Raw genomic sequence first — 27,478 nt, 5'->3', positions numbered from 1 at the left:
AAGCAAGGTCAGATATCGCAGTGAAGTGGCGAACCGAAATTCAGAACCGGCGATAGCCATGATTGGGTACCTCAACCGATCTTGAAAGGCGATGAGTTGAGTTGACTTTGAGCTTGGACTCCAGCAAGTATCATTGAGACAGGCCGCGCCATTCCAGGATACGTATGACCACATAAAATGAAGAGGCAGCCGCCAAAAACCTTAGCAAGTCTACCACGAACGTCTGATGATCGAACAGATGGGTCGAGCCAGGCCCTGGAAGGAACAATGCATGCTGTGAATAATCTTATGGGCTGCAGCAATATGCGGACCGGTCCAGGCCGGATTGCGGCTCATGAGAGCAAGGCAGTGCCCGATGCCAAGCTGAGGCCATGTGTAGTTTGAGAAGACGAAAGTGACGACGGTCGGATAATAGAGTGTAACTACGGATAGCAAGAAAAAGCTTAAGGGATCCTGATCCAAATTACAGACTCTCTCTGGTCCAATGAAGTGGTTTCGTATTATTGACAATCCATCCATTCATCACATCTCTCCGCTGGTGATGAGTCCCCGACGTAACCGCACTTTGAAGCAATAGCTGAGCCACACATGGCGAAACACAAGCGGCCGCCATGACCGCCGGCGCGTCATGTCCGCTTTAACCACACAGCTCCAGCCACATCAGCCCTATCGCGACGAACGCGGTATCCGCGTGCCATGCCGGGTGTGCTTAATTAAGTGGTCTTAAATGTGGCCAAATGGGGGGGGGCTTGGCTACCTAGTAATCCACCGGGAGTAAGCCGGTAAAGAGAACAACGAAATTTTAAAAGCCATGCAGAGAGCGCCATAATGACGTCGAAATGCTGCGAACGCACACGCGCAACGAATGGAAAACAGCGGGACAGAGGAGCCAATGGACAAGGGCAAAGGATAGAGGCGTAAAACGCAATGCAACGGCGGCGTAGACCGCAGGGCGGACGTTCTTACAAGGCGGTAGAGTCCAGACAAGGACAGGCAGGACCGGAGCCTGGTGGACAGGTTCTTCATCGAATAATCAGGTGGCCCCGGAGGTGACTCAGCGCGTAAGCCAGGGATCCAGGGATCCAGTCCGTCCGCTGCGTCCGCTCCCGGCGGGTTTTTCTGCTCTCTCTCCCTCTATCTTGATGTGCTCGGGACCTTCGAAGGCGCTGCTGTTCCTGCCCCTTGTGTTATTAGCTGATGATGGGCTGGCTGCTAGTCCCAGCGCTGGAGCTCCCGTCCTTTTTTAGTGGTCTGGTGATTGTTGGACCCAGTCGGAATCATCGGACATACCTCCGTCCATCCCGAGCAGCGGCACGAGAGATTAGAAAGCAATCCGGTTTGCGGCTTTGTCAGATCTTTCTCGTTCTTTGACTGGGTGTGGTTTGCCATCTTGGTCACAGATGATTGATCGATCCCAAACAAGTGAGTAAAGAAAATTAGAGTACTGTGTATAAAGGACTTTGGCTCGCCCATCACCTATTCCCCTTGGCCTCTTCATCATTTCTTGAGTGTACACTGTGATACCCAGCTTGTTTGTTTTCTTACCTCTCTCGACTCTCCTTCTCCCGTTGGCTTTCTTACCTCTCACCCACGGATATAACACAACCCCCTTAATCTCTTACACTCGCACGTCATCTATCATTCCACCGGCAATTATGTCAGCAGCGGCAGCGATTGCGCAACCGCCATCGGCGCCAACAATACCTCACGTCGGTGATACGAGCCCCCGTCCCAGTGAGACCTCAGATGACGTCTCAACATTGAAGCCCGCCGCTCAGGCATCGTGGAAAAAGAAGCATGGTCTGCATCTCGGCCGCAGCCACAGCAACAACAGCGCAAAACATGAGATTAATCGCACAGCATCGCCCAAGCGCTCCAAGACGTTCTGGAAGTCGTTCAAGTACCTCCTTGACTTGACGCCGAAACAAGTCGACGATTTTATGGCGTCCTACGTCATTTATAGCCTCGACTGGGCAGATGAAGAGCAAATGATCAAGACGCTCGGCCCAGATTACAATGCTAAAGTTGGCGACTGCTTGCAGGCTTACTACGGAGTCTTGAATCACCTCTGCGCGCTGGGCGATGTGGAGAAGATGTACATCCCACCTTTGATGGACAAGAAGGCGTCCGTTCTCGACAACCAGATGTTGTACGAGGAGTCCATCGCCCGTGACATTGGTCTGAAGCCCGGAGACAAGGTTCTAGATCTCGGATGCGGTCGCGGAAGAGTCGCGGCCCACATGGCGGCCGTAACCGGTGCCGTGGTAACCGGTCTCAACATCGACCCGAACCAGGTCGCCCAGGCCAGGGAATTCACCGCGCAGATGGGCTTGCAAAACAGCTTCACAATCCAAGACATGAACGAGCTGCCGCTACCGTTCGAGGATAACTCCTTCGACGCATTCTACCAGATCCAGGCACTCAGCCTGTGCAAAGACCTCCCGAAACTATTCAGCGAGCTGCGCCGCATCCTCAAGCCTGGTGCCAAGATTTCGTTGCTGGATTGGGTTAGCCTGCCGGCATACGATGCGACGAACCCGGAGCATGCGGAGCTGATGCGGCGGACAAAGCCGCTGATCGGAGCTGTGGGGACCCCGACGCCCGAAACTTTCGAAAAAGCCTTGACAGACGCCGGGCTCTCCATTCTGAGGTCCGACAACGCGAGCATAGATGAATTGCAGGCGCCGCTTATCGACAAGGCTGATGTCTACTTCCGCAGTCTGCGGCAGGTCATTCTTGGGCTGGTCAAGGTTCACCTGCTGCCGCCCCACTTCAAGACGCTGATCAATCGGCTTTGTCTGGATGGGCAGGCCTTTGTTAAGATGGACACCATGCGGCTGGTGACGACGAGTTATAGAATCATTGCGCAGAAGCAGTAATTGCCTTTCCGCGGTGTTTAGGGAATCTGGATATATGTCCAAAGGCATGGCGGTACATTGCATAGGTTTCACAACTGTACATAATATAAACGAGTGACTGGCTTGACTAGCAATGACCTCCACAAAAAAGCGCCATATATATCCAGTCTTTGAGCGTCCACCAAGATGTCCCACTTGCAAGCTCGTGACATCTACGATGTGATGGATTCAAGATCAAGCTCTTTTGGAGCCGGTGAACAAAAATTCTCACACCTCTGTCAGGAAGTAGAGCCATCCCAAGCCCGGTGATCTCAGGCTTATGCCCATCAGATAGCTTCCAGTCGTATTAATGTAAGCCATCAGCTTTAAGCCGTCAACTATCACCCGGGACAAGTATTTCTGTCATGCCCGAACCCAAGGTGTTTGATGCTGGTACTGACGAGATGAGTGTATTTCTCGTCATCTGTCCCCGGCATGTTGAAGCAACCCTAGGCCATCATATTCGATAGGATTATGATACAAATTCTCGCCCCAGATATGGTTGTTATTGCGAATGACCTTTTGACTCTTATGCATCACACTTTCGTTGGAAAGAGTGATGTTCGCGGTAGCAAGACGGCGCCAGGTTGCCTAACGTTGGAGGTTAGCCAAGTTCTCCCAGCAAGAGTAGGGAACCGAGCTTTATTTACCGAGTACACAACAACATGGGCTTCGGACGTTGAGGCTCTTTTATCACGCTGTACATGGGTTTCAAATTCGAAAAAGCGGTCTTTCTTAATCCTTCAACACTCAGAACTTGGACCAACTCCCCACGCAAGGTTTATTAAGGCTCCGGACTTAGAGCGAGGTCTATCATGAAGAGATCGCTCGTGGTATGGATTGCCACCAATATGAGGGTAAGTTGTTGACTTATCCTGTAGCGAGATCATAATTTGAACTATGAACTTGGTCAAACCACTCAAATGAATCGCCAAAGTCCTCGCCGTCGGCTTTCCTGGCTTCTCGGTAAGCAATGTGAGGCATCAACACCTTTCGGCAGTCGCTCAGTCAGCTTCGAACGTTTTTGCAGGACGGTAGAAACCAGTGGAGATAAGGTCGAAACCACCGAGGGTAGTAACCTAGTTGCCAGACGACAGAAGGTTGCTTCGGTATACTCAGCAGACGCTTGCACCCATTTATCAACTCTGCTAACCTCTTCACCCATAAGAACTCTAGCAGATGAACGAAGTATGATACGTGCAATGACTTCTTGTGTCATTTTGTGTCACTCTGTTATTCTAGATATCCTTCAAGGGCAGGGAAGAAGTTGATGCTGAGTCACATCGCAATGATCGGTCAGTAGCTTATCTAGACTTAGAGTACATTCTTCAGACAGATGCCCAGTGACTGTTGCTGCAACACAGATTAGGCTCCTTTAGCTCAATACGTGATCCAACGGTGAAGAGTAACTGCCCAATACCTTGGTTAAGTATTTTGTCACGGCATTCGTCAATAGGATCTCCCATTTTGTTACAGCTATCATTGCAAGAGTCTATAGTTCAAAGTCAACACCAGAGCAGCCGGATGAATATTTGACATTTGTTGTGTGAGTCAGCCAAAGGGATAGAAGTCACACGCATGACTCCTGGCCTGGTTGGTCAATACTTCCAGTAACACAATTTCCCAAGAACTGAAGCCAGTCGGAGTCAATCCTGACCCCCGTGACCCCAAGGATGGAAGTGTTTGACCACTTGTAGATGTCTACTTAGGTAGATACCACTGAACTCGTAGCTACCGGGTTCAACTCAATGAACGACTCATAAAGACTCAGCGTACATCGGAAAGTCTCGACTGAGCACAAAAGTTATTATACACGCACAGCCTGGAGTCCGGCACTATTATGTCAGGTTGCCCTCTATTTAGTTAATCATGATGTAAGTGTAGCAGACTCCCCTTGGGTACAGCCCGGAAACCCAGGTGTGAGGCAAGCCGGCGCCGTGCTAAGTACGTCTACATCTCGTCTCTTTCATGAGCCAACCTGGTAGTGGATCTCGATGGTTTCATTTCATCAGTATGCGGTAGATCGCAAGCGTACTTTGAGGGTTTCCTCTGCAACTGTCGCTTGAAAGTCCAATTTCCGCAGCCCCATCTATGGAAGAACACATCAATCATTAGTACACGAAAAATGTTCCAGTCAGGTGGTACGTTATCGACTCGCTTTGCCGGTCGAGAAGGCTTAGTGTTGCCACGCGGAGAAAAGGCCGGGTATTTCAGCGTACGGCGGTGACGCGACGGGCTCCTGCCGGTACCCGGGACGAAGACGGTCGCTTAGAATACAACTGACCATCCATCTTAGATCAGAATTATTGAATAGTTCCTGCGGTGCCTGATTTAGGATACACAGATGCGACAGTATGCTTTTGCGGTCGCCTAAGAATACTCGCCTCCCAGCCAGAGATAGGCGAAGCAGAGGATGGGACTTTTCCGACTCGTCGCCTCCAGAACGACGAATATCACGACATGAGACCAACGTGGGATCATGGGAAATGGTTGCCTGATATCACGATGACCATGCTGCTTTGGCATATCTACAACACTGCCATCTCGTTCTCGCAATACAGCCTGTCGTGTCTTAAGTATCGGTGGTGGCTTCGGAGGTAGTAATTGTACGCTGTATGACGATTCCGTTGGAAAACTGGTTTTGCACGCCTCTTGTAACATTTGGTGTAGGCCATATCGTCTCAGTCGAGGGGTCTTCCCGCATGATTGCCTTGAGCTCCACTTGATCCCATAGGAAGGTGAGCGGGAACTTTAAATCCCATTACTTACCTGAGGGACCCGGGAAGGAACCTTGGATCTGGAACGATGACTGTGCATTTATCCAGTCGGGCTCCACGCATGAGTTCAATGATGTGACGGCCCGGCTCGAGAATCCCAAGCGGCCATCTGTTCCAGATCTGGCTTTGCTGGGGTGATCTTCGCACGTATGTAGGCTCCCGCATTTTGGATGGCAGATAGTATCATGCCGTAACTCATGGTGTGGCTGTGTGTTGGCTGTCCTAGTTGAGGTCAGCTGAATACTGGAAATTGCATGTTTGCCTCCACATCGCTTCAATATCATAAATGTCCATCTCATTAGAGTCGATTGTGCGATTTCGAGTCTGACCAAGAGATGAGATGTTTTGGGCTATAGACGAGAGCCGTGTTTGCGGTTACACTATAACGGCACGGAATGAGAGGCAGACATTCCTATTGGATTCTCTTTCGAAGGTCACACAAACTTTCAAGAGGCAGAAGATGGTATCGCGATTGGAGTAGTTCATTTTCGCCACCTCGAGGAACTTCGTTATCATGTCCAGCGTTTTGGTAGTCACACATATCATCAGCTACGATAATTCCCGAACGCACGATGATTGACGACGGTTGAAAACGTTGAAGCATCGCCCAGGGCTTCGAGAGACGAGTGGAAATAAAAGGGGCATTAGCAAGACCAATTTTCTCACGATCTCCATCCTTCTGCCTCTCAGCCACGAAGATTCATCACATCCGCCAGATCATCATTCTCAAGGCCTTTTTCATCCTCGGCATTACGATTTTCATTACGCCCTTTCCCTGTCTCCTTCCACGATGCTGACCATCGTGAGCCTCCTCTGGGCGTTCGCCACTGTGTTCGGCATCGCCCTAGCATCCCCAACGAACGTTGTCGAGGTCGATCTCCCCAAGACCGCAAAGCCCGCGGCTCCGATCAAGACCTACACCTTCACACAAGAGGACATCGATGCTTATGTCGAAAAGAACGGTGGAGCCGGTATGTTGGGAATGAACGAACTTACGCTCTCAGACTTGAATGACCCTCCCGTCTACAACATCACCTGCCCTGACAAATGGCAAGTCTACTATTATAATTGGTGGCCGTAAGATATCCTGTCTTCTTCTCACAGTGCTGAATGAGCATGCTAAAGCAAACATGCCGTAGTTTACTCAACAAGATGTGTGGCACAATTGACAACATGGGAGGGGGTTGGGCAGACGGGCCATGGACTGGTGTCTTTGGTGGTAACCAGGGGAGAATAGACAGAGCTAGAAAAGTCACCTTCGATTGGGTAGACACGGGTGGAAATTGTGAAGGAAGCTGCGTGCAAGTCTTTAGCATTTTGCGCAACGCGGGTCCGTGTAAGTGAATTCGGCCCCATCAGCTTACTTCAGGTCTTACTACAGCTCCAGGTCGTCACCTAGATGAGCTACATTTCTGACGGTGACTCGATAGGCCGCGGCGAGGAGTTCTGGATGAAGGAAAAGATCAGCATGAACTACCAAGGCTGCGGAATAGCAAAGTTCACGTATCTGTACCAAGAACAACCGGTGCTGGAGCACGGAAGAGGAGAATGCTGGAATGCCAAAGACGAACGGCCGACATACCTACCCACGAACGCAATTGTCAAAGATTTCTGCGACAACACCATCGCGACGATCAGAGGGAAGGGGGCCGCTCAGTTCGTCAAGGACGTGTATGAGCTTGGAAAAGACGGACACTACTTCACGAGTTACAACCGCCAGGTTGACGATCCTAGGAACAGGACCAGGCTGTACGATGTCGGCATGATTCACTTCTGGATCAAGCCGAAGAATGATACCATTGCTTGTCCTGTGGGCAAAACCGTCCAGTCGATCGTGGAGGACGAGACGAGCGGACTCACCCCGCAGCTCTGCCAGCAGCGCATCTTGGCTATCCAGAATATGAACTGTGAGTACACTGTGCGCGCGATAGCGAAGACTACACATTGGCTGATACTGTGATCCATCATAGGCGGAGCTCCTCTGGGTAAGAGCGAGGGAGGACGATTGTGGGCAGACTGTTTCGAATGGGGAATCGAACCATCTGGTTACAATGGGATAGAAATCATGGGGTAAGCTGTCGAATAGTGCTGTATTCGCTTCCCTTATATGGGTCCTACACTCATTGAGAATGTGAGTCTGGCTGGGCTAGCCTTTGCGATGTTGCGAGGATGCCTCCGCAATTTCGCGGTCTTAGCCACCTCTGATTAAGTCTGCTGGCCGTATGCTACATCCTTTTTCTGAAATCGACGGAATTCAATCACCAATAAGCTCGAATTGTTCTTGTCGAGGTCACAATTGATGTTATTCGTCTGCAGTCATCCGTATTGTCGTGAGTGAAGGTCGCGCGCTCGGCCGAAAGAAGTCGCAGCATCGCAAATACGGCCAGGGAGGTCTAAGACCGACTTGGCGGTCGCACCAAAGGAGTGGAGAGGTGGGCTGGCGGGGATTTCTCCAGAAGGAATGGGCGGGCGCGGCTCACTGAAGACGTCTGATAGCCGACGTTGACCGAAAACGCCCGTATGAGGCCTATGATGAATGATGAGATGAAGCCTCAAATCAATACATGAGGTCCCACATGAGCACTCAGTGAGAGGTCAAGATGAGTTCAGTAACTATAGATGAGGTTGAGCTAGTGACAATTGACTTGAGACACGTGACGTCGTGGGATGCTATGAGTCCAGATCCGAGGCTCAACCGCGAAGAAAGAGAAAAGAAGCGCTAAAACCGAAAAGAGCAAGGTGCCCCACGTTTGGTTCCTTCCCTTCCCGAGTGACAGCACTGGCTGAACATTGAAGCAGGCACGAGCAGCGCAGTCTCTCTTTCCCGCGGATGTCGTCCTCCATTCTTCCGACCGCCCGGAAAAGAATAAAGCGGGTCTTTCTGTCCATCTCAGCCATTCAGACTGCTGGGAATGGCAGAGAATTGGAGACCAGCCACTTACGGAATCCCCAGGATGCCCCACCTGCGAAGGCGTTGGAGAGAGGACGGAAAGAACGACGGCCAGCGCCAGCCGAAAAAGAGCAGGAAAAAAAGCCTGCCTCAGTGCCTGCCACCTTCGGTCTGTACTTTGACCGTGTACCGTTCCCAGTTACCGTCCCGTCTGTCGCCGTGGTACCTTGCTCTTGCGGCATTTGACAGCCAGTAACTCTGCCTCTCTTGAATTCCACTCTTTTTTCTGAATTCTTCCACTCTCCAACTCCTCCGATCCCGAACAACATCTATTGCTCCGCGAATATCCTCACGAGGCACCCACGACCGTCACGATGCTTTCCCGAGGATCCGCCCGCACTGCGCAGGTACGTTGATTCCATGACAACTTCCAATTGAGTCCCTTTCCTGTTGTGCCACCCGCGACGTGGTTTTTTGTCTTGGTGTGTCTGTGCATCGTGATTGCAGAGGGAAGGCTGCGATGTAAGAGGGGGAGAAACAACAACAACAACATACCAAATCACGACCCAGCAGATAACGCAGACAACACGACCATAGCGATTTGGATGAAGGAATATGAAAGGAATACGCGAGAAACAGACACATTAGCAGGCACACAGTATACACGGCCACTAGCAGATGGCCACACATGCAGCCAGATATGCCACGATAACCCACGGACAAATGGCTAATAATTCTCCTCCACGCAGATTCTGCGCACCGCGCAGCCCGCGCGCGCCTACGCCACGGTCGGCTCTGACATCTTCAAGCCCACCAAGTTTGGCGGCAAGTACACGGTCACGTTGATCCCTGGTGACGGTATCGGTGCCGAGGTCGCCGAGAGCGTCAAGACCATCTTCAAGGCCGACAACGTTCCCATTGAGTGGGAGCAGGTCGAGGTTTCTGGTCTCAACACCACAACCCCCGAGAAGACCGAGGATCTCTTCCGCGAGTCCGTCGCCTCCCTCCGCCGCAACAAGCTCGGCCTCAAGGGTATCCTGCACACCCCCATTGAGCGCTCCGGCCACCAGTCTTTCAACGTCGCCATGCGCCAAGAGCTCGACATCTACGCCTCCATCTCCCTCATCAAGAACATCCCCGGCTACCAGACCCGCCACGAGGGTGTCGATCTCGCCATCATCCGTGAGAACACTGAGGGTGAGTACTCTGGCCTCGAGCACCAGTCCGTTCCCGGTGTCGTCGAGTCCCTCAAGATCATCACCCGCGCCAAGTCTGAGCGCATCGCCAAGTTCGCCTTCAACTTCGCCCTGGCCAACAACCGCAAGAAGGTCACCTGCATCCACAAGGCCAACATCATGAAGTTGGCCGACGGTCTCTTCCGCTCCACCTTCCACCGCGTCGCCAACGACTACCCCACCCTCGAGGTCAACGACATGATTGTCGACAACGCCTCCATGCAGGCTGTCAGCAAGCCACAGCAGTTCGACGTCATGGTCATGCCTAACTTGTACGGTGGCATTCTGTCCAACATTGGCGCTGCCCTCGTCGGTGGTGCTGGTATCGTTCCCGGCTGCAACATGGGCCGTGACGTTGCCGTCTTCGAGCCCGGTTGCCGTCACGTCGGTCTCGACATCAAGGGCAAGGACCAGGCTAACCCCACTGCCTTGATCCTGTCCGGTGCCATGCTTCTCCGTCACCTTGGTCTCGATGACCACGCCAACCGCATCTCCCAGGCCATCTACGGCGTCATCGCCGAGGGGTAAGTTCTTTCGTATCTCCTGGGCGGAAATGAGGATAGCTGCTAACAACCCAACAGCCAGGTCCGCACCCGTGACATGGGCGGTGAGGCCACCACCCACCAGTTCACCAAGGCCATCCTCGACAAGATGGACACCTTGTAAATATAGCTACAAAACCATACACCACCATCCCTGTAGCTATACGATAAACCAACCACAGTGGGCGGCTTCCCACCTTCCTCAAAACGACCCCCTATTTACCTACCTTTTCCCCCCGACAATGCGATTAGACTCGAAATGAGGCGAGACTGGGACGGAGATAGATACCACCAACGCGGCTGAATTGCATAAATAAGCGGAGGAATAGATTTCTGTTTTGGACACTGGGAGGAAGGCTCGGTCTTGCTGGGAGATTGTAGTTGTACCAGTTGTACGTAGCATAGGAGTCACGCAAAGCATATGAGTTCCTTTTTCGTTGTTTGAACAATCCCTTACTGAGATCTACTTGCCCTGCGAGCTCTCTTTTATATGTTAGTCATGACACTTCCCCCGAATTCCAGATATAGTTCGTTATCCATTGATGACGAATGCTTGCGTTCCCATTCGGCGACTCGTGCCCCCTCAATTCAGTTTCGCATCGTGAGCAGGCATACACTATCACCGACGTTGCTCGGAGTATACATAGCCTTGCGCCGAACGAAACGACATAAATCGCATCAATGTCCATCGAGTTTCCTCAGCCTCGCCTCTTACGTGGGGCACATGCATACTGTAGCAGCGAATCAATAGCCCCGCTACGTGTACGTCCTCGGAGGTGCGTCTGGCTTCGGCTCGGAGGGCTGGCGGCGTGCTAACTCGGATAACATCGGCAATCCGAGATCATGCTCGGCCGCCGATGTCTCGGCCGCTTGGTGGCGGGCTGTTCGGATTTGCCGAGGTTAAGCCTTTTCGATGCGCTTTCTTCAGGCTTAGTGAACCTAAGAGTGAAGAATGTGGGGCAATTCGGGATGAGAGACAACTTGCAAGTTGCTCTGCTTTATTGGTCTTGCAAAAGTGAAGAGGTCTTCGGAAGCAATCTGGTCGGTAGAGTTGCACGTCTAGCGTCGCGAAAGTGAGAGTATCTAGCGCAAGTTTGTGGTTTGGCTTGCGTGCAATCGTCACTTCAGTTGACTTGCGGGAGACCTTAGCTGCTATCAAGAAGGTAAGGTATTGTCAAGTGAATGAGAGGCTCAACCGGAATTGCTAAAATTATGTGAGAGAAATCAATCCGGACAACAAGCCCAATGGGCGCCGGTTTTCAGCTCAAGACTCTATTCACTCGGACGTTTCCTGCTGCTCTTGTACAATCAATTTCACTGAGGTTTTTCGAAAGACACTTCCTTGCCCCTATTGGCTTGATTTGGTCTGCTACTGGCAGTATCGACACTAAGACTGAAGCAAAAGTACCGATTGTTAATACTAGCTAGATCCTGGCGTGAATTGACAAACCTCTGACTTTGAAAGATGATATGGTGATGTTGGTTTTAGCTTACGGCAGAGAAAGCGACGAACATGGCTAACCGTAGCTCTGGTTGTCACGTTTTTTTTTTTGGGGGGGGGGGGGGGGGGCAAACAGGCTTCTAGTTGTTGAAAATCTCTACACGGACGCTGGTACCGATGACTCCTTCACAGGAGCAAACTAGATCAGCTACGTAGTGTATTCATTCAGCTCTTGCGCAGCATTCTCAATAGACTACAGACACAGCCTATGTGCCTATTATCCAAAGCCTAATAAATTCCGTACGTACAACTTCCCTATTTGGTCAACGAGGACAAGATCGATAGTCTACACATCTCATGTCTAAAAACCTTAATTACGGACCCAAAAATAACAGCTCAGGTCTGACGATCAGCCGTCTTGGAAGAGACTGAAAGTTACTCATACACGACCGATCTAGTAGCCCGGCTCCTTGGGAGAACCAGATTACGCTCAGAGTGTCTCGTGTCACATCTCACCCCGGCAGGTTCAGTAATCTCTGATGACCATCTGCGGTTCTGCATCTACCCCTACGCCACCACGTCGGGGCGGAAACAGGGGGTGTGAAGTGCTAGGAGAGAGACACCCGATCTTAAGAGGAGTCGACGTTGAGACAGCATGTCATCTCTGACGAGTTGCCCCTTTTCTCGTGCGACTCTAGATTTCTCTTTGGCTTAAGAGGGTACTTCAGTACCTCTTACAACTCTAATTCAGTCTTGCACGAGTTTCTCAAAACCGACGCCATCATTGACTCAATTATATCACATACCTCTGAATTTCCTCACCCGGTAGTGAAGGATCCCCGGCAGAAATACAGTCGCCAAAGAAAAAAACAATCGCATTCGCCTCCAACCCGCCTCAGCTCTGCGCTCGAAAAACAACCCTCACTATCTCGAAGCGCCGCGTCGGCGGCATGATGTATCAGACAAGGGCCGTGGAAGTCAACTACACAAGTCTCCATTGGCCGAGTTTCAGCCACCCAATTTGTGTAAGCGATTTTCGGGAATCAACGACGGCCGTAATTCTGGGTCCTCTGGCAGATCTCTGTACGATCGATCGCAGATGCTCCGCCGGATCAGAGACAGAATCATAGGAACCAACACCCCCGGCCCCATGAGCGTGCGATATGTCGGTATCCAGAATCCACATCTCGCAGACCATCCTAGCAAGGCCGCAAGGAAGTATCATCTGCAACGCCCAGTCACACCCGCCCCTGAGAAGAAAGCCTCGCTGCGTGGAGGAACTGCATCGTCGCACAAAGAGGGAGCGGAGAGCACATATCCCCACCAATCGCGAGTCGAGACATATGGGTTGAGTTTCCGAACCTCTTGAGATTTCACATCTTGAACAGAGCCTGCATTGCGTGTGCATCTTGGAGTGACGATGCAGCAAATACCCGTCTCGCAGACCAGGCCTCGAGCAGCAAGAACCCGCGTTCGCCCTCGGCGAGTACATATATCTATGCAAGAGTCAGCTGCCAACCGCTCAAGAGGCCAAGAGAACACGCAGGCTCGCAAGGATCTCCCAACTTATTAAGCCGGCATCAATAGTTTCCCCCTTTCACCTCTTTTTGTCGCATGCTGGTTGGATCGTCGGGGCTTTCGAAAGTTGGCAAGCGACGAATCAGCATGTGTTGATTCCAACTGTCTCTGCAGGCAGACGCAATCTCTGATGTCTCATTCGACCTGGGGAACGAGCTGCCGCGAGAAGGCTGGGTCATGTTCCAAAGATCCGGGACTCGTGTAACGTCGCGGCAGAATCCGCCGTGGCTGGCACACATTGTACGCCATATGGCCTTTGCTTTCTTGCAGAGGCTATGCTTATCAGCGCGCGTTGGCGGCTGCTTTCACTATCCCTTCTTCAACCCCTCATTTCTAAAGACGTTAATGGTCAGTCGAATTCCCTCGCCGTCGAGGTAGTCGTGAAAGGAAAGTTTGTTTGCCTTCTTGGCGCATATGCTTCTCTTGAACCCCCCTTGTATTAGACGTCTCCAATTACTTACCTTCTCATGGGAGGTTTGCGGATCGGCTCTTCTAGCGAGGGCGTCAGCCATGCGGGAGCAAGGATCAGTCTTACTTTCGAGATCCTTTTCTTACACTCCCCCCCCCTCATTAACGCCAGGCCTCTAACAAGGATGCAAAGAGCTCTGGAGCGAAACAGCACTCGTGTCTTTCCGGACATACAGATCTAGCGGCTTGTTTAATGTGTTACAACGAGGATTGGATTATTGTTGTCTTGTGATCAAAAGAAGTGCAGATGCCGGCCGGGGTCATCCTGTCGACATTGTTGGGAATTGCTTTTGGTGGCGTTTTGACTTGCGTAGGAATTGTTTGCCTGTCTGTCTTCGATACCGTTGGTCCGGACATGGCTTGAAATCCCTGGCGAAGGATTGTGATGGCTCTAGGGGGGTAAGCATGGAAGCTGCATGTTCGGTCTAGGACGAAGTCCATTTTAGGTGATATGTTTGGCGGGTCAAAGGCCCGGTAGAAAATGCAGGTAAAGGGGAAAGGAGGACTATCGACAATAGCTTGCTTTTCTTTTTTGCGGGAGTTGTCGTTCTTTGGAGTTGTCGTTCTTTCCTTAAAGATGGTCATCCTCTCCTGGTCAAGGAGTGTCGTCCGATCTTTCAAGGATTCTCGACGTTTACAAAAAGGCTCACTTCAACTTCCCACCTCCCTACTTCGCCTTTTCACCCCCTTCGCCTCTCCACCCACCGCCTCCCTTTCCACCCATCCCATCCATTGTTCATTTGGAAGTCTGGTACCGAACTCTCTTCACCTTCGACCCGATTCATCATTAATCACTTCCTTAATATCTTTTTCTAATTGGAACGTTTCGCCAACATTATTCTCACCCCTTGCCCTCTGATCATGGCCCTAAAGCTCTGCACTGGCATATCGCTCCTACTTGCATTAATTGGCATCAGATTCTTGTACCTGAATCTTTCAGTTGGATTCAAGATCTTCTTGGCTTCATTCATCTTGCAGTGTGCTATTCTCCTAGGATATAATGCTTTCCTTTATCCTTTCTTTCTCTCACCGCTACGATACCTTCCTGGACCAAAGGTAAGAACAATCAACTTTGCTCATCGACCCAGCGGAAGGATCGATACAACCAATTGCGCATTTTGAGATACTGAACGATGGCTAACTTCTTATGACTTTAGGGCGGTCATTTCCTGGTCGGTCAGATGCTCAACCAGATAAGAACCCCGGGTCCAGCCGATATCTTCATCTCTTGGACAAAGCGATGGCCGGAAGCGCCATTTGTGCGCTACCTGTCTATGTTGAACGCCGAGACACTCATGGTCAATAACCTGGCGGCTTTCAAGGAGGTCCAACAGACGAAGGCATTCTCGTTTCGAAAGTCACAATTGGCAGCTCGTATGTTCTCCCCCATCACTGGACACGGCCTCATGTTCTCAGAGGGCGAGGAGAGAAAGAAGCAGCGAACCCAGTTAAATCGTGAGTTACTTCCTTTCGCGACGTCTTCTTCTCTATTCTTTCACTACCATTGCTGCACAGGGGCGTTCTCAAACCAAAACACGCGCAAGATGCTGCCAGTCTTCCAGCTCAAGGCCAACCAGATGTGCGAGGCAATCTTCCGAGACATGGGCGGAGACGGCGTCAAGCAAATCGATGGTGTGCCACGCTTCCTTACTTCATTTGACAAATACCTAATACTAACTGCCGCCTCAAGTCGAGCCCTACATTAGAAAGGCTACCCTTGACGTATTTGTCATTGGCTCGATTGGCTGCGATCTCGACGGCATCTCCATCCCTGAGGCTCACTTCTACGACGTGTATGAGCGCATCATTCGCCAGCCCCCCTCCGGTCACATCCTCACGTTCATCGATGGTCATGTCCCAGTTCGCTCTTGGCTTCCTCTCCCTAGCAATAAGAGATGGCTCAAAGATGTTGCTCTCATTCGGACTATGCTCCTCACTTGCGTTGAGAACCGCCGGGCCGAGATGATTGCTGTGAAGAAACTTGGTCTCAACGAGAAGACGACTGAGCACCGCGATATCTTGACCTTCATCTTGGAAGACTGCCAATTCGACGCTACTCAGACGAACTGGACTGACCTGGAGCTGTTGGAATACGTAAGCCCCCCCTTGAAACATCATGATTCTGATCTTTGCTGACTCATGTTCTTCAGATGCTGAACTTCATCGCTGGAGGTATGACTGACAATCACAGAAACAACCAAAAGCCATATGCTGACCCTGTACCATAGGCCACGAGACCACTGGATCTATCACCATGTGGATTGCCCATATCCTTGCCACAGAGCCCGAGGTACAAGAACGCCTGAAGCAAGAGGTTCTTAGTCTCTGTGCCGGAAAGCCTAGAGACTGGAATCCTTCCTACGAGGAGACTGAACACTTGCTCTACATCAATAAATTTCTCAAGGAGATGCTGCGCTTCTACTCCCCGGGTAAGCTTAATTAAACCTACTTAGCTCAAGTTCGATGTGCTGACAACATCCATGAATAGGTATCTTTCTTCCTCGCGAGGCAGCAGAAGACGTCACAGTCTGCGGAATCTTCGTTCCCAAAGGCACCCAAGTGACGCTCTGCCCGGCCGTAGCACATTTCAACCCCCTCGTATGGGGAGAGACCGCCGACATCTTCGACCCCGACCGCTGGTCCGATGGCCGCGCTTCCAAGGACTCGTACGCCATGGAGTCGTTCCTCCAGGGGCCCGCTGGCTGCATCGCTAAGAACATGGCGCTGTTGAATGTGAAGAGCGTCATATTTGCTCTTGTGCGCAACTTCAAGTTCTCACCGCGTCCCGGATACAATGGTGTTGTAGAGCTTGCGAACCCGAACTTCACCCTTCGACCTAAGGGTAGTATGGGTGTCACGATGGAGAGAGAGGTGAGATAGACGGCGCAATTAGATTGCTGCTATGAGTAGAGGGTGCTAAAGCATGTGTATGCTGGCGCCGCATATGCTGGGGTCCTCCTAAGAGGACCATTTCACTTTACATAATTTGGACGAATGGCGAGGTAGACTACCTAGAATTCGCTCGTAATTACACTTAATAATCATGAACCCGGCACTTAAAACTTCTTTGAGCCTTATACCAATGCTTCAGATTGAGAACAATGCGTAATGATAGGAGCCTCAGAAAGCGCCATCAAGCCTTCAATTATGTCGCCTGATGACCGAGGTTCGAGTATTATCTCGTGTCCCTTTCTAGCTTGACCGTGATCCTGACCCCTGAAACTACCACATCCTCTACTCCGAGTCCTCGGACTACTACTCCCCAGCCATCCAGAGGCGTATGCGAGCTACACATCCACTATGTCTCAGCTTGCAGATGCTCACCAGGGATATACTCCGCTACTATGTCTCCTTTCTTTTTCTTGATTGGGAAGGAAGCTGCTGGCTGCGGGCCACCCAGTCGCTCCTGCCTTCCTCGTCGCGAACCTGAAAGCCAGCTGTATAGGGAAGGCACGCCGAACGAATCGTATCTCTGATGCGCCTTCCTGTAGTTACTCAAAATCTGCCTCTACTTAAGATTGGATCTCACCACTCGCCTGGACCCCTCATCTTTGCCCTCCTCCACACCTTTCTACCACATCTTCATACTCAGTCCTTTTGCACCCTACCCAAACATCAAGATATTCTTCTCCACAGCTGTTAGTATTGGTGTCGTGCAATAAGGGCCCTTTTGGTTTCTCTTTGATCGCTACTTTTACATCATCAACTTCGCCGTCTTCATCAATACCAGTATCGACACAAGAGACAAGACTTTAGCTCCAATCAGTGATTCACATCATCATCGTCACAGTAAGGCCTCATTCACATCTTCATCTCCTGCTATCTGAGAGAATCTGACACATTCAGTACATCTCGTTGTCCATCCCATTCGCTGGTCGACACCCCCAAGATGGCAGTTGCATCTGACCCCGTCGACCTGCGGCAGAGCCAGCCTCACGAGCACTCCACGTGCTTCCGGAGCATACTCACTCCTGAACCTAATGATATTCCAATCTACAAGATCGACATGGCCAAGCCTGCTGAAGAACGCTACATTGAGCTCGCCAAGGATCTTGCTCCCGAGATAAGAAGAGTGAGCCCCCTCTTTGATGAGGTGATTGAAGCGATCTTTGATCCAGGCGCGTTGTCTAGTTTTGCCAAGTTCACATCTCGGGCCACCCTTCGCAAGGTCTTTGACCCTGAGCAGACCAAGGAGATCAAGTCCATTGCTGAGGCTGCTGGCATCCCCACTCATCGCCTCATGGCCCTCAACACCTTTCTTGACCTGATGCTTGGTTGCACTTCTGGAGCTGCTTTGGTCAGGGGTGACTCCAAGAACCACGCTGATCACGGAGGTCCTGACCGTCTGTTGCACTTTCGCACTCTTGAGGTATGGTTCTCTCCCCTTTCCCACAAGGAGTATCCGACACTGACGATCCAGTGGGGCATGGATGTCTTACGTGACATCCTTGTCATTATTGAGTATGTCAATACAAGCAATGGCTCGAATGAGGTGATTGCCAGATCAGTCACCTATGCTGGCTTTGTCGGCATGCTGACTGGTGTGCGGTAGGCTATCTTTTTTCTTTTCATCACAGACAAACATAAGCTAATACTTATCTCAGAAAGGGCCTATCAGTCTCTCTCAACTTTCGCCCAGGTCATGAGTGTGGTCATGGCTACCTTCTCAAGCACCAACTTGCGGTCCTTTTTGGCTTGCGCGAGTCTGTCCCTTCCATGCTTCGCCGTATTATTCTCAATGAGAATATCCCTACGAAGGATTCCAAGGCCTATAATACCAAGATCCCCAACCCCCTTGAGAACAGCGAGAAGCCAACTTTCATCACCTCCATCGCCAAGAAGATTGCCTCCTTCAACGCCTCCCCTTGCTATCTGACCCTCTGCGATGGAAAACAGGTTGTGAATATCCTCAAGGACCTCCACGACGGCAAGATCAAAACGAGCAACCTCTTCCAGATTCAGTGCAACCACGATCCTGACCATCGACACTGCTGTGGCCGCTTGGCTGGTCGTCACGGCGCCGATCCTGTCCAGGCAAAGCTCAGGGAGTCTGAGACCTGGATCGAGGAGTCTGGGGAGCGTCAGAACGCCTTCCATGAGAAGTGGATAGAACATATCCGAGTTATTACCAACGGAATTGACATCACCTGGGCCAAGCAGAATAGTTGCTGCACGGATCTTGAGCTTGATGCCGAGGCTAGCAAATCCGGTGAGATCCCTGGTATTGATGAGGCCAAGCTCCGCGAATGGGTCGCTACCTATCCTACCACCAACGAGTCGACTCACTTCATGTGTATCATGGACCCTCTCACTGGTGAGATCCGCTGGATCTCTCGCGGCCCCAGGTACTCCGACAGCTTCTGAGTCTGGCGACGCTGTTTGGGTGTTGGCTCTCATTGAGGTAAACGAAGAAACAGCTAGTGCTTGAATTCTCATTTGACTGTGGTAGGAGTATATCAAATAACGGAGTTCTTGTGTGTCTCAACTAAGGCACAACATAAGGCTCTGGTTTTTTTTATTTGTCACACGGGTACAAAAAGCCGGCCATACAAGGAAGTAGTATGGGTGTGCACAGGACTTGGAGTACATGGGGATAACGATATGTCACGATTACACGAATCAGGGTTAAATGGAATGTCCCAGGAGAAGTCACTCTAAAGGAATCTCAGGATTGTGACGTTGTGGTCGCGACTGTTATTTGTGCCTTGGGAGAAACTCATTCTAACCCCTCCATCATGAATGGTGTAAGTGAAACGAGACCTGAAAATTCCAGAGTTTAGCACTCACCTACGAGGGGGAATACCAGCATCTGCAAGTTTCAATGACCAGACAATTCTAGAAAGCTTTTGATGCCCTAATTTGAACATTCGATGCTTACAGATAGTCTAACTTAGTTCATCAATTGTTTCGTCAAGACTGAGACGCTCAAGGTCTGCCAGCTGAGGTGTCGCTTGTGGTGTCCAGCTTGCGCGTTACAGGCGACGTTGGGTGGGGAACAACTGCAGCGCACCTTCTTCAGCGCCTTCCCAGTGAGCCAGCCCAACATTGACCTTCCCGTCAGGACCAGGCAACAGGAAGGCACTACTGTCCAACAGCAAAATTCCCAACTTCAGCATTGAGCTCTTGACATTTCCACACCCAACAGCCACAAACCACCTCACCTCAAATTTATCCCATCATGGATCCTATCGCAGCTAATACCGAGGTCGCCGACATGTCAGTGTCAGCGCTAGCTCTGGAACAGGGTCCAATGACCGACGAAGTCCTCAGGGGCATCTTCGCATCCGACCAAGACATGTACCCCGCGCCGCTGACCTGGGACCGCTTCCGGAGCTGGACGACGGCGGCGCCCGAGATGGCCACTTGTTTCTACCTCCCTGCCGGTGCTGGCGAGAGCAGCGATGCCCAGACACTTGTTGGCGCCGTCGTTGCACTCCCGATCCTGGCGCCTGCGTGGCAGGATTTGCTGACGGGAGAGGCCAAGGAGGTGGACGTGGACGCCGGGACTATGTTTCCTCGTGATGACGATGAGCGCTCAGAAGTCGGGCTGCATGTCTTTCACGTCGAGAGGTTCGGTGTGCCTGCGGCGCGGGGCAAAGTGCGAGGATTCGCCGATGTTTCGATGCGGGCTGTCATAGCTGCTGCAGAGAAGAAGGGATGGTCGATCATCGGCTATTCAGGTAAGTGACTCGTGGTGGCTGGGCATGCTGGCATTGCACTTTCGTTTGGCATCCATTCATTAGGGAGGCGGATATCGGTGTGATCTGACACTTTGACAGCACTCACAGCGACACCAGAAGGACGACGATGTTTTGAGAAGATGGGCCTTGAGGCGACGGGCTACGAGGAGTTTTGGGTTGACAATGGCAGCGAGGGCGTCGAATTAGTTACGATTACAGCGGATACCACAACAGAGGAACGCGAATTGCGAGAAGCGGCGATAGTCCGAGGCCACGCGAGGATGCTAGCAAAACACTTGCATCCCGTCACTAATATTTAGCTGCCTATGGACCACGGGAGGACCCCTGGCCAGCTTTACCGCCGACACTTTGATCTTTGAGGGGTATCACAGATTTCAAGACTTCGAGAACCATCAGTGGATGATCGACGACGTAGAGGGAAGGATCTCCCGTTCGAGTACGAGGCAAGGAGCGGAATTCAGGCGGAAATTTTGGCTTTGAAATCAGAAATCCCATCATAAAGAGATAGCTGGGTCGAAGCTGCTTGACACTGGGGCAATCATTCAACCGAACATGGCAACAAGCCAACAGTTGCCCCGGACCCCGTTCTCCTCACCAAAATCCCGTTGCTATCCATCAACAAAGTGCGAAACGAACCTCGGCTCCTGTCACCCAACAGACGTGGTCCAGACTCCGTTGCGGATACCTACGATTGTACTCCGTACGAAATGCCCAGTTGGCAGTACCGTACCAAGCCTCGGCCGCCCGTCCGCCCCGCGGACCTGGCAACCGGCACGGCTCAGGCGACTGCCGAAGTTTTCTGCGCTGTTCTTATTTTTTTCGGGGCCCTCCTCCACCGAAAGGGGCAGCCAGCTCCGGGCGGTCGAGCGCCAGGACAATAACGGCATTGAGCTTGTGCTTTGTCATCTTTGCTTCATTGGTACGGGGTAGAGATTTTCTGAGGCACGTTTTGGAGAGAATGGAGAGGCGACTTCAAGCAAGATTTACTCAAGACTAGTCAGTGATGGGCCTCACCCTGACTCGAGTTCCCTGGAACCCAGACCACCCCATTGGATCGCAGTGAATAGTCAGTTCCTGGAACGGTATCCTAGAGAAAGGAACAGCATGGAAGGCCTACCAAACAACAGTGGCGGGAGCTGTGCAAGTCAACACCTACGATTGACGAAGCGATCTTGACCGCAGATCAAAGAATGCAGGAGCCCCTGGTCTCGAAGGACCTTGATGGTGATATCAATGAGCTTGATTGGACCTCTCAGACACACCGCCTACCCAAGCGGTTTCTAGTATGTGTTTCCGTTTCTCAAAGCGGGATATGCCCCGCCATGAACCGCGGCATCTTTCACCAAAAAAGATGGAGGGGCAAATGGAAAGGAAGAAAAATATCTAGCGCCCATTTTTAAGTGCTGCTGCTGACAGATCAAAAGAAAGGGTCCGTGGGGGCAACGGCGGCCAAGTCCCGTTGAACAATTCCGCTATCCTCTTTGTGGGAACCACCTCACAAAACACGACTTGGTGGGCATGGCCAATGCCGGCGAACCCCCGGTTGTTGAAGAGTATCCACCGGTCGAACAAGGAGAGCGGATGCCCCGCCTGGCAGTTCTTCCATCATGACGTTGCCGTTTCCAATGCCTTCCGTCGCCCCGTGTTTGCGAGAAGCGTAGAGGAGAGCTGACAAGGAACCATTTCCAGCGGACCACAAGGTCGGACCCGGCGCGGGCCCGATGGACCCTTTGACGGGATTCGTCATGATATGGAGCAGGTCTCGACGATATATTTAACTCGAAGAGCATCTCGTACTCTTCAGCTGGATTTCGGAAGAGTCACTCACATCTCTTGCATATATCCCCTCTACCCTACAACCCTTTTTCTAGATACCCGTCATTTAGACACTTTCACATACACATTTCCACAATGGCGCCTACTCCTAACAAGTCCTTCATCTTCAAGCAGGTCCCCAAGGGCCTGCCCGTCGCCGGCCAGGACCTCGTCACCGAGGACCGCCCTATCGATCTCGAGCAGGACCTCAACGGCGGCATCCTCATCAAGGTCCTCTACTCCTCCTTCGACCCCTACATGCGCGGCCGCATGCGCCCCGCCGAGGCCGGCAAGTCCTACATCCCTCCCTTTGAGCAGGGCGCCGTCATCGTCTCCTCCATCGTCGCCCGTGTCGAGCGCTCCGACGCCGCCCAGTTCGCCGCCGGCGACCTCGTCACCTCCTTCATGGGTCCCAACGCCGAATACGCCGCCATCCCCGCCAAGTTCCTCCCCGGCTTCTTCAAGGTCCCTAACACCCACAATGTCGACCTCCCCCTCTTCGTCGGTGCCCTCGGCATGCCCGGTATGACCGCCTACGAGGGCTTCTACGAGATCGAAAAGCCCAAGAAGGGCGAGACCATTTTCGTCTCCTCCGCCGCCGGCGCCGTCGGCCAGATCGTCGGCCAGCTCGCCAAGGCCGAGGGCGTTAAGGTCATTGGCTCCGTCGGTAGCGACGAGAAGCTCGACTTCATCATCAACGAGCTCGGCTTCGACGCCGGCTTCAACTACAAGACTGAGTCCCCCCACGACGCCCTCAAGCGCCTCGCACCCCAGGGTATCGACATGTACTTTGAGAACGTCGGCGGCGACCACCTCGAGGCTGCCCTTGAGTCTTTCAACCAGCAGGGCCGTATTATCGGCTGCGGTATGATCTCCGACTACAACACCCCGCGCGAGCAGCAGAAGGGCGTCCGCGGCCTCTTCCACCTCGTCGCCAAGAAGCTCTCCTTCCAGGGCTTCCTCGTCAACTTGTCACCGGAGAAGTACAAGCCCTTCCAGGAGAAGGTGCAGCCTTTGATTGCCAAGGGCGAGCTCAAGGTCAAGATCCACCAGACCGATAGCATTGACCAGGCTGCTGAGGGTTTCATTGGCATGCTTACCGGCCAGAACTTTGGCAAGGCTGTCTTGAAGATTGCTCAGGAGTAAGAGGTTGATTGGATGGATGAACCAGGGTATTGCATTGCATAAAAGGATGGGAAAAGCATGTTAGCTGTATACTATAATGACAATTGATGACCAATGAACCAAAACTGAAACTCGCGACGTGACTGAAAACCAAATGCTCTCGAGTGAGCTTGTTGCCATGTCTTTTGCGATGCCTAGAAATAATCGACACAAGGTACCTTTGTCGAATAACACTGAAAGAGGCAAGATGAGTAACAAGTTATATGCAAGCTATCGTAACTACATGCATCGTTCACGCGATGCGAAACGCTGGGCAGTAATCATTATGTTGGAGTCATTCCCCCCCGGAATCACATACCTCACGTTGGGAAGTCGTATTGATAGATTATCGACTAATACGTTGTATATAATTCTAAAGATGGTATCATACAAAATGCTATCTAAACCCATACCAGTGCCTGTGTTGTCTAAAACAGAGGAAACCAGAACTATCCTGCCAAACGCCCAACAAACCACATCGCTGGGTCCCAAATCCGTTGACCTAGATTGAGAGCCTCAATCTACCGAAGTCTCCTTCTTCTTAACCTCTACCAAAAAGCTTCTTGGCAGTCACACGTCTCGTAGACGAGGGCGTATGCTCATTGGCATCATAGTACCCCCCATAGCCATTAGCATGCTGCTGCTCCGAAATCGAAGACTGCGAGCGGTGGCTGTAGGCATCCGATGCCGCATCCTCGGGCCTCAACTTCTGGGGACGAGGAGGAGGCGGGGGAGGTGCCTGGTTCGGTGCGGCAGCCTGTTGGGAGGGAGGAGCTCTGTAGTACTCTTCCTCCTCCCACTGGGACGTGCTGGTGTTTGTCCTGGCGGGCTCAGCGCGCTCCGGTCGTGAGGTCGGGACGGGGGGGGCCTGTGCGGGTGCCTGATGGCCTCCATAGGAATAGCCGTTGGTCGCCGACTCGGTAGGTTGTGTTCTCGCTGAAGGACGCTCCTCGCGCTCGTCGCGGGAGCGGGTTGAGCGGTGAGTAGTTTCGCGACTTGGGCTGGTGCTTGCAGGGGCGGTGTTATTGACGGGCTTGCGCGTCGTTGTCTGCTTCGGCTTATCTTCGTCCGAATCGGAACTGTTGTCCTCTAGATCTCGGTCTTCATCGGCGTACTGTGACGTAACGTTAGCATATTCAATTGTGGTGAGGGCAAATAGCTGTCACTTACCATTCTCAGCTCCTTGCGCATAGCCAAGCTGGCGCAAATGTCGCGGGCCTCCTCAATCGCAGTCTTTTGCGTCTTGAGCGTCATTCTGCGATCGCGCGTCTCCTTGTTCTCAGCAGCAATAGCCTCGACCGTCTCACTGGGCATGCCCAGAATCTCAACCGAGTTGAAAATGCTGTACATGCCCTGCAGCAAGTGTCTCTCGACGACTTGCGTAATTGTGTTGCGGATGAAAGTCTTGGCTGCAAGCTCGTAGAAGATCAACATCTTCTCGCAAACCTCCTGCGCCTCGGTGTACGTGGCACCGTCCTTGGTGGTCTCAATTTGCCACTTGCGAAGACGCTCCTCGTACTCGGGATCATACGGCTGGATTTCGAGGTTCATGTCTTGCGTCAGGTGCTCAAGCTCCACCTGTGCATCGGCCAACAACTTCTTCATCTGAACATCAAGGAACTGGTAGCGCAGAGGCTCGCGCATGCGCTGGGGCCACGCGAAGTCGATGACCTCACTGAGGAATTCATTGCACACGACGCCGAGGTTGTCCTTGTGCTCTTGGGCGAGCTTCGGCCAGTTCTCAGAGTAACTCTGGAAGAGCATGTAAACCGCGCGAGGCTTGGGGTCCATGGGAAATTCGGAACCGCGAATCTGTCGCAGAAGCATCTCGACCTCTCTGCCAACGAACTCCCTCTTGCTGCTCTCGCTGATGGTGACCCCGTCTGCCGTGCCGGGGGCAGTGGACGACGAGAAGCCGAACTTGCGGCCGTTCTGGCGAATACGGTGCGAGAACTTTTCATTCTCCTCAATGGCGCGGGCACGCAAGTTCTGAGCGGGTGTGCCGCGAGGGTCGGCCGTAGCACGGAAGAAGTTCTTGCGCGGAGGGTTCTTGTAGAAACCGTAGACGGCAGGGATAACCAGTTCCTTGGAACTGGAGAAGAGCTCAACGAGCTCAATGCGCATCTCTTCGACGGTGTCCTTACCAGTGCCCATGGACTTAAGCTCTGAATCGCAGTCGTCGAGCGCCTTCTGGATCTGCTTGCGAAGTGTCTTGACGTGACGGCCAATGTGACGCTGCAGCTGAACGCTGAGCTTTTGCTTGAGCGCATTGGCACCGCACATGGAGCTGGGGAGCGCACGCCATTTGCCGCGACCAAAGAATTCCTCCTCGCGCTGACGGCGTTCGCGGGCTGAAGGCCAGGGCTGGCCTTGATCGCGGGGTCCCGGGTTCAGCAGAACGTACCAGCCGAGCTTGAAGTAGTTTTGCTTGTCTCGGTTCTGGACGAGCTCGATGAATTTATCTTCCAGACCGATCGACTCGCAAAGGTCGGGTTTTGTCAGGACACCGATGGTACGGCTGCCAGAGGGGTCGAAGTGGCGAGCCTTTGTGAGAATGGGCGCCTGGACATAGTCGGTGTTGCCACCAACGACAGCGAGGATGATGGTGCGGGAACTCTTCATGTATCGGTCGCAAAGGGTCTCGATCGTCTTGATATCGTCCATCGACTGGTCATTATTGGCGTTCTTGACGAGACCGGGAAGATCGACGAGAGTGAGCAAAGGCATGTCAGGACCTCTCTTCTCAACCACCAAAATATCGCGGGCGGCGAACCTGCCCGGAATGTTCTTGGGCGCGATCATTTCCACCGCAGATCTCATAAGAGACTCAAATGACATATCCGTGTCGACGGCGCCGCCAAACTGCTTCAGCCGTTCCTGATCCCTGAAGGGCTTGTTCTTGTCGGGTATGATAGAGACGTTGAGACTCGGTTCGGCCGATCTGCGCAGGCGGATTTCGGTTGCAAAACGCGTGCAGGCGCCGGCATCGCGGGGAAATGGCGTGCCAGTGATGGCTTCGAGGACGGAACTCTTTCCCGCCGACTGATCTCCGACAACGACGATCTGGGGCAGCTTGACATTGTCGAGCTGAGCAAACTGCAGCTTGTCGATGAGCTCGAGAAGACCGCGCTGCTCATTCGCCATGTCCGCCGTCCCCAGCGCCGAGTCTATATTGGGAGCCATGTCGCGTTCGGGACTGAGAGAAACGTTAGTTGGGCGGAGACGACTGGTTTCTGGAACCTCGTACAATGATCCCATCACAGTCTGGTCTCGATATGTGTGTGTGATGTGGGTAATTGCGCGAGGAAAAGTCTTGGACGTCAGAGAGCAGAGCGTGGGCACGGCTCTGAGAAGGGAGAACCTTTTAAAGAGGAGACTACTGTTCGCCCAGCCCAAAGACCAAAGAACAAGCTTATGTGGGATTACGCAGTTACGCAGTGCAAGCCTGCATTGCGGCGCGAGACGTGTGTCGACCGTACATCACATGCCCCCAGGGTGCGAGTGTGCCCAATAGCCATGAAAGGGTGCCTGGATCTGGGCTCCAAGTCGTCGCAAAGCCGCGTCGTCAGCCCCCAGTGACGACCTCGGGGCGTGGGGAAAGGGCAAAGCTTCGCCTACTACTGCGTCGCCACCGGGCAATACGGCGGTGCGGCGACAATAGAGTTGGCATTCCATGGATGCTGCTTGGCTTGAGGCAGCCTAGCAAAAAGAGGCATCCGTTTGGACCCTTTTTCGCCAGCCTACGGTAATACGGATACTGCAATTTCGTCTGTCACTCGGCGTCGGGTAGTAGAGCCGAGACCACTCAAAGAGACTTGCAGACTGGATATTGCGGGCTAGGTGACATACTCAGTCTCCATTATGCAGGGCGAAAAGACTTTGAACAACAGCGAGAAAAGTGAAAGCAACCCCATGTGCGCAAAGGCACCAAACTTTGGGACGGGGACCAACGCGTTTGTGTTGAGGTTGG

General features: G+C 52.3%; 9 protein-coding genes across 9 annotated transcripts; 7 read left to right on the top strand and 2 right to left on the bottom strand.

The window, feature by feature from the left end:
- Positions 1-636: 636 nt before the first annotated feature.
- BDP55DRAFT_412529 (uncharacterized protein) lies at positions 637-1,119 on the bottom strand. Its single transcript, XM_060567381.1, has one exon. It carries the CDS (start codon positions 1,024-1,026, stop codon positions 754-756), a length of 273 nt encoding a protein of 90 aa, XP_060433320.1. The 5' UTR covers positions 1,027-1,119; the 3' UTR covers positions 637-753.
- Positions 1,120-1,655: 536 nt separating this feature from the next.
- On the top strand, positions 1,656-2,879 carry BDP55DRAFT_691720 (methyltransferase domain-containing protein; the record flags this gene model as incomplete). The annotated part of the gene is made up of 1 exon (XM_060577016.1): positions 1,656-2,879. One exon carries the CDS (start codon positions 1,656-1,658, stop codon positions 2,877-2,879), a length of 1,224 nt encoding a protein of 407 aa, XP_060433319.1.
- A 3,585-nt stretch (positions 2,880-6,464) lies between these two features.
- BDP55DRAFT_628926 (uncharacterized protein) lies at positions 6,465-7,748 on the top strand (the record flags this gene model as incomplete). Its single annotated transcript, XM_060571956.1, has 4 exons — positions 6,465-6,751; positions 6,814-7,010; positions 7,105-7,581; positions 7,645-7,748. 4 exons carry the CDS (start codon positions 6,465-6,467, stop codon positions 7,746-7,748), a joined length of 1,065 nt encoding a protein of 354 aa, XP_060433318.1.
- Positions 7,749-8,938: 1,190 nt separating this feature from the next.
- BDP55DRAFT_760078 (isocitrate dehydrogenase subunit 1) lies at positions 8,939-10,718 on the top strand (the record flags this gene model as incomplete). The annotated part of the gene is made up of 3 exons (XM_060580839.1): positions 8,939-8,971; positions 9,314-10,323; positions 10,381-10,718. The coding sequence occupies 3 exons, from the start codon at positions 8,939-8,941 to the stop codon at positions 10,463-10,465; spliced, it is 1,128 nt and encodes a 375-aa protein (XP_060433317.1). The 3' UTR covers positions 10,466-10,718.
- Positions 10,719-15,009: 4,291 nt separating this feature from the next.
- On the top strand, positions 15,010-16,708 carry BDP55DRAFT_691717 (cytochrome P450; the record flags this gene model as incomplete). Its single annotated transcript, XM_060577015.1, has 6 exons — positions 15,010-15,283; positions 15,344-15,460; positions 15,519-15,922; positions 15,979-16,000; positions 16,057-16,257; positions 16,317-16,708. 6 exons carry the CDS (start codon positions 15,010-15,012, stop codon positions 16,706-16,708), a joined length of 1,410 nt encoding a protein of 469 aa, XP_060433316.1.
- A 1,009-nt stretch (positions 16,709-17,717) lies between these two features.
- On the top strand, positions 17,718-19,192 carry BDP55DRAFT_546090 (beta subunit of N-acylethanolamine-hydrolyzing acid amidase-domain-containing protein; the record flags this gene model as incomplete). The annotated part of the gene is made up of 3 exons (XM_060568623.1): positions 17,718-18,197; positions 18,249-18,376; positions 18,433-19,192. The coding sequence occupies 3 exons, from the start codon at positions 17,718-17,720 to the stop codon at positions 19,190-19,192; spliced, it is 1,368 nt and encodes a 455-aa protein (XP_060433315.1).
- An 850-nt stretch (positions 19,193-20,042) lies between these two features.
- On the top strand, positions 20,043-20,828 carry BDP55DRAFT_545856 (uncharacterized protein; the record flags this gene model as incomplete). The annotated part of the gene is made up of 2 exons (XM_060568606.1): positions 20,043-20,508; positions 20,608-20,828. 2 exons carry the CDS (start codon positions 20,043-20,045, stop codon positions 20,826-20,828), a joined length of 687 nt encoding a protein of 228 aa, XP_060433314.1.
- Positions 20,829-22,440: 1,612 nt separating this feature from the next.
- On the top strand, positions 22,441-23,490 carry BDP55DRAFT_545712 (zinc-binding dehydrogenase; the record flags this gene model as incomplete). The annotated part of the gene is made up of 1 exon (XM_060568595.1): positions 22,441-23,490. The coding sequence occupies one exon, from the start codon at positions 22,441-22,443 to the stop codon at positions 23,488-23,490; it is 1,050 nt and encodes a 349-aa protein (XP_060433313.1).
- A 574-nt stretch (positions 23,491-24,064) lies between these two features.
- BDP55DRAFT_412402 (dynamin family protein) lies at positions 24,065-27,066 on the bottom strand. Its single transcript, XM_060567380.1, has 4 exons — positions 26,756-27,066; positions 25,667-26,704; positions 24,679-25,600; positions 24,065-24,570 (listed from the first exon to the last, which is right to left on the bottom strand). Exons 1-4 carry the CDS (start codon positions 26,764-26,766, stop codon positions 24,211-24,213), a joined length of 2,331 nt encoding a protein of 776 aa, XP_060433312.1. The 5' UTR covers positions 26,767-27,066; the 3' UTR covers positions 24,065-24,210.
- Positions 27,067-27,478: the final 412 nt, after the last annotated feature.

This window comes from Colletotrichum godetiae (assembly GCF_030913485.1).
Source record: "Colletotrichum godetiae strain CBS 193.32 chromosome Unknown BDP55scaffold_8, whole genome shotgun sequence".
NCBI lineage: Eukaryota > Fungi > Ascomycota > Sordariomycetes > Glomerellales > Glomerellaceae > Colletotrichum > Colletotrichum godetiae.
This window is presented reverse-complemented; position numbering and strand designations above follow the sequence as displayed.

What these genes read in the sequence shown, in the direction of transcription:
- BDP55DRAFT_412529 (XM_060567381.1), bottom strand. Translation starts at nt 1,026, where the DNA reads ATGAAGAACCTGTCCACCAGGCTCCGGTCCTGCCTGTCCTTGTCTGGA.
- BDP55DRAFT_412402 (XM_060567380.1), bottom strand. An exon ending in GACTGCGATTCAGAGCTTAA is followed by an intron (nt 25,601 to 25,666) that starts GTCCATGGGCAC and finishes GCTCTTCTCCAG; the next exon opens with TTCCAAGGAACTGGTTATCC. An exon ending in TGCGCAAGGAGCTGAGAATG is followed by an intron (nt 24,571 to 24,678) that starts GTAAGTGACAGC and finishes ATTCGGACGAAG; the next exon opens with ATAAGCCGAAGCAGACAACG.